At 52.0% G+C, this 4,534-nt stretch overlaps 1 protein-coding gene across 4 annotated transcripts in view; it reads left to right on the top strand.

Moving 5' to 3' along the window:
- Positions 1-4,534, top strand: part of SCAPER (S-phase cyclin A associated protein in the ER) — a 454,172-nt gene that overhangs the window by 10,339 nt on the left and 439,299 nt on the right. For all 4 annotated transcript variants that reach the window (XM_019504422.1, XM_019504423.1, XM_019504424.1 and 1 more), the window contains one exon: positions 4,036-4,111. In XM_019504422.1, coding sequence (XP_019359967.1) covers positions 4,036-4,111 — 76 coding nt within the window. The remainder of the gene's footprint in view (positions 1-4,035; positions 4,112-4,534) is intronic.

Below are 4,534 nucleotides of genomic sequence, written 5' to 3'. Positions count from 1 at the left end.
CCTTCCCCTACTGCTTTTCTACCCCCCCCCCCACCTGCCTGCTACTTCCCAGCTACAACTGCCACCTGCCTGCCTGGTGCTGCTTCCCCCTCCCCACTCCGGCCAGGCTGTTTCCATGACATGCTGTGTGGTCCCGCCTGTGAAGCCGAGGACCATGTAGTGCTGGCTGGGGTGGGCTGGCTCCGGCAGGATGCAGTTCCCGGCAGCATGGCTGGGACCGTACGGAATGGCATGAGCCAGCCTGGCTTGGCCCAGCCCCCCACAGAGTGAGGCAATCACCGGCAGTCCTTCCCACCCTCATCTTCTTCCCGTTCTTATCTGAGTTTCCTCTCTCAGATGGAGGGAGAGCTGTGGAACAGCCCCATGGTCCCTAAGCGAGAAGCCTCTGCTAGATGTAAGCTTCCAGTTGGGGGCTGGGGGTGGGACAGGGCTGGGTGGGCCTTTCTTCTGCTGCCGCTGGGTCCTGCTGCCTCTGGGTCATGCCTTGTCAGTTTTGAAAGGCAGCCCCTGGCAGGTAATAATTTTCTAAATTTTAGAGGACCCAGATAGAGCGGCCTGGCCAGCCAGATCCAGCCCACGGGTTGTATTTTGCCCACCCCTGCTTTATGAGATGGGGATGACTAGCAGTATACATGTTGTCTGAGATTTAACCATACTTTTGATATGTACAGGGGCATTATAATGCTCTTATTACCTCACTGTAGAGTTGCAGAGTTGAGAATATAGGGAAAATTATGAATCCAGTATCTTTCAAATTGGCAATATTTGAAAATATACCATTTTCTCTATTAGCATAATAGGGACTCTTAATGTAAATGTAAACAAATGAATTTTAACACAATAAAAGGCTTAGTGTGTCTGTCTGTATGTCTGTCTGTCCATGGCTCCCTCCATCCTCCCGGCCCATCTCTGCCTCCCCTCCTTCCCTGAGCAGCGGGGCTACCCCCCACCTCCCTGCCTGAGGGTGAAGGGGGGGAAAGGGTAGCAGTGCCCTCCCACTGCCTGGCCCTGACCCCCCCCCTTCCCCCGAACAGCCAGCAGGAAGGGGAGGTGGTTGGCAGGGAGGGAGGGAGCAGGAGCTGGGAGTGGAGGAAGGCGGATGTGGGCCAGGCGGATGGAGGGGTGTCAGGGTCAGATGTGGAGCCATAGGCAGAGGGAGAAAAAAATTGGGGGGCTGAGTGTGGGATCAGGAGAGAGTGGAGCAGAGCCAGCCTAGGCTCGGGATCAGGGCTACAGCCTGCCGTGCCCGTGTGGCTGCCCCTTGCCCCGCACCCAGGGTCGTTGCCTGGCGCCAGCAGCCCCATGCAAGTCTGCCACCTCCCAGCCCCACAGCCCCACACTGGCTCTGGCCCTGCACTGCCTGGGGGGACCTGGAGCCAAGGGCTGGAGCAGGGCCAACCTTGGCTGCACCGCTGGGCCACGGGATGGATCCCTCGGAACCCCTGCACCTGCCCTGTCTTGCTCTGGGTCATTCCTGGGAAGAGCCTGGACAATCCCCACAGTGCAGCAAAGAGCAGGGCAGGGGTGAATGATTCACCCCTGCCCCTACCTCACTCCCTCTTGCACTGTGTGGGGTCTTGATCTTCCCTGTTCCCCCCTTCTCCCCCCAACCCAGGCAGTAATGACAGCAAGTTGAAAGAAACTTACCTGCGTGCTGGACTGGCTCTGATCCTGGCTCTGGAGGATCTCAGTGTGTGTGTCCCTCCCCCCTTGCTGCAGCAGCCTGCAGTTGGGTGCCCTGTGGCCATACCTGCTGCCCTGTGTTTGGGGGGGCTGAGCTCCATTAGCCTCCCCCTTCTGCTGCCTATGCGCTCAGCTGCAACTTCCCTGCTGGGCTGGGCTGGGCATCTGCTACCCTCTGTGAATGCACATGTGCCCCACCCCTGGGCACCTGCACCCACTGCTCAACCCACCCTACCCCCACCTTAGGGGGGGCCTGTGGTCATCCAAACATTTGCCCTAGCTCCCACGCCCCACTCGGAGGTCCCTTTCACTAACACTCCCTTGCTCACTGTCAGGGCCTCAGTCTCTCTGTCCCTCCACCTTGACTTACTGCATAGAGGCTGCTCCCCAGACTGCCTGGTTGCGTTCCTGGCCACCTGCATGGTGACATGTGCAACACTCATTGGTGATGTTATCGGCTACACTGGGCAAAAAAAGCCGATAACATCAATTTTCCTTTTATCCACCTCAATGCAATATGTGACCGATATATCGGTGCATGTCTAGATAGTCCCAGTTTTGTTTGCTGAGGGCCACAATAATCTTAATCCATCTGGGCGTGGACAGGGGCCTGATTCAGACCAGTGGGGGTCCCCCGCCCCCATCATTCTTGATGGGCAGTTTGCTAATGTGTATATATAACTGCACAATGCCACCCACTTTAAAAAAACCCATAGAAGGTGTGAATGCTGATCCAAAACATGTAGAGAAATTGAACAGAACCCTTTATGATGAAGATCAGTAAAAGATTCTAGGGATGCACCGATAGAGATTTTAGGGGCCAATATGGATGGCTGATTTTTAAAGAGGCATATTGACCAATACCGTTCCGTTTCCAATACAGCTGCGTGCAGCTGGTAAGTCTGTTGTGGTGGAAGGGGAGGGGGGAGGGAAGGGGCATGTGGGAGGAGATCAGTGCCCCTGTGCTGAGGGAGGAAGTGGGGCTGGGGCAGGTGGTGCCCAGCTGGGACAGGGTGGCGTGTGGGATGAAGCCATGGCTCATCCTGGGGGCGCAGGGAGGGGGCAGGGCGGCTCCCGCTGCTGTGCACACACTGGGAGGGCACAGGGGGATGTGCCCCAGATCTCTGTGAGGGGCGGGGTGCGCTGCTTCTGTGGGCTGGGGTTGGGGCTGTGTTGGGCTCTTCCCAGCATGTGGGGTCTGCACTCAGGGCTGTGGGGCTGGTGTATGGGGGCTGCATTCAGGGCTGGTGATGGCAGCGGTGCTGGGAGGGGGCTATGGGGGGGCTGCTGTCCCCCACCATTACCCCTCTCCCCACGCTGAAACCCACCTGCCCCAAGTGCACCCCCCACACACCGAGAGCACAGCTCCCACACCGGAAAGAGCCCATAACAGCCCTGGCTCCTTCCCCAGCCTGCAGGGAAGCCCCGCCCCCCGCCCCAGCTCCCTGCGCAGATCTGGGGCACATGCTGTGTGCGTCCCTCAACTTAGGCAGCGCCTGCCCTAGCCCCTGCTTCACTTCCTCCCTCACCACAGGTGGTGTTGATTTGCCCCCCACACCCTTTTCTTCCCCCTTCCCCTTCCACCACAACAGACTTGCCAGCTGTATGCAGCTTTCCAAGCTGCCAGGCTGTGCTCTTTGCTGCCTGTGTGCTGCTCTGCAGCTGTGTGTATGCATGAGCATTTATCGGCTAAATTATTGGCCACATCAGGCTGATTTCCGATACACTCAACTTTCTCTATATTGGTGCCGATCTGATGTTGGACCAAGATATCAGTTCAGCTGTAAGAGATTCATTTTAGAAGGACTAAGTGCATGAGAGTGGACTGGAGGATCACCTTCCAAACATCTTCAGTATTTTGAAATACTATGGTATTAGCTATAAAAACATCAGATTAGAAATATATGGTCAGTTAGTTTGAAATTGCTGTTCTATGTGACAAGATGCTCCTTATGCAAACTGAGGCCACATGAAAGCTGTGGACATCCATAGATCTCTCTTCCAAATAGATTTTAGGGTTTCACTTCTTTCCTTCAGGACAATGGGAATATATTTTCCAATACAGTTTATTTGAATTAGTTTACATGTATTTTATGCAATTATTTATGATATTTCTACATGAGCATTTTAATTATTTTCCAGATTAACTTTCCGTTTAATTTTCTGCTAGATATTTATCTTAATAAAGACCTTTTGAAGTTCTTGATAAAATGTTCAGATTATATTTATCTACAGAGTTGAGCCTGTGCATGAAATGTTACTTTACTTACATCCCTTGCCAAATATAAAGATTTAAATTTACATGGCTTAAACTATTATTAATGTTTAATTGTATATATTTTTTTAACACAGGTATCAAAATTCCATGGGGTCAGCCAAAAATGCCTTAAGTGAACCTGTTGATGTTGAGGAGGGTGTTAGTACGATGGTAAGTCAGCTGTCTAGTACGACAGTGTCTTAAGATTTTTCTTTATTGAAAGGAAAGAAATACTGTGTTACTGGTTTAAAATTTTTTTTCTTGTTATTGTAATGGTATAGCTTTTTCAGTTGGGCGTAGTCTGATGTGTGAAGGGACTTCAGGTGATTCTGTGTATTTTCTGTAAGGATGAGGAGGCATTTTAAAATGGGATAGATATTTTAATGCCAACCTAATGATTCATGACATTCTGGGCCTATAAACATTGTGGTCATATAGCATACATATTTTCTTATGGGAATAAGTCATCTATCTCGTGTAAAAATATTTAGGGTGTGGTTTTGAAGCAGATTGTGTTCCACCAGGTCTTCCCTTGGTAGCTTTAAATTAGGATCCTACAGGCATACCTCGGAGATATTGTGGGTTCGGTTCCAG

This window comes from Gavialis gangeticus, unplaced genomic scaffold, assembly GCF_001723915.1.
Source record: "Gavialis gangeticus isolate Ggan-Ray unplaced genomic scaffold, GavGan_comp1, whole genome shotgun sequence".
In the NCBI taxonomy this organism is placed as follows: domain Eukaryota; kingdom Metazoa; phylum Chordata; order Crocodylia; family Gavialidae; genus Gavialis; species Gavialis gangeticus.
The sequence above is the reverse complement of the archived record's forward strand: the minus strand, read 5'-3'. Positions and strand labels throughout refer to the sequence as shown.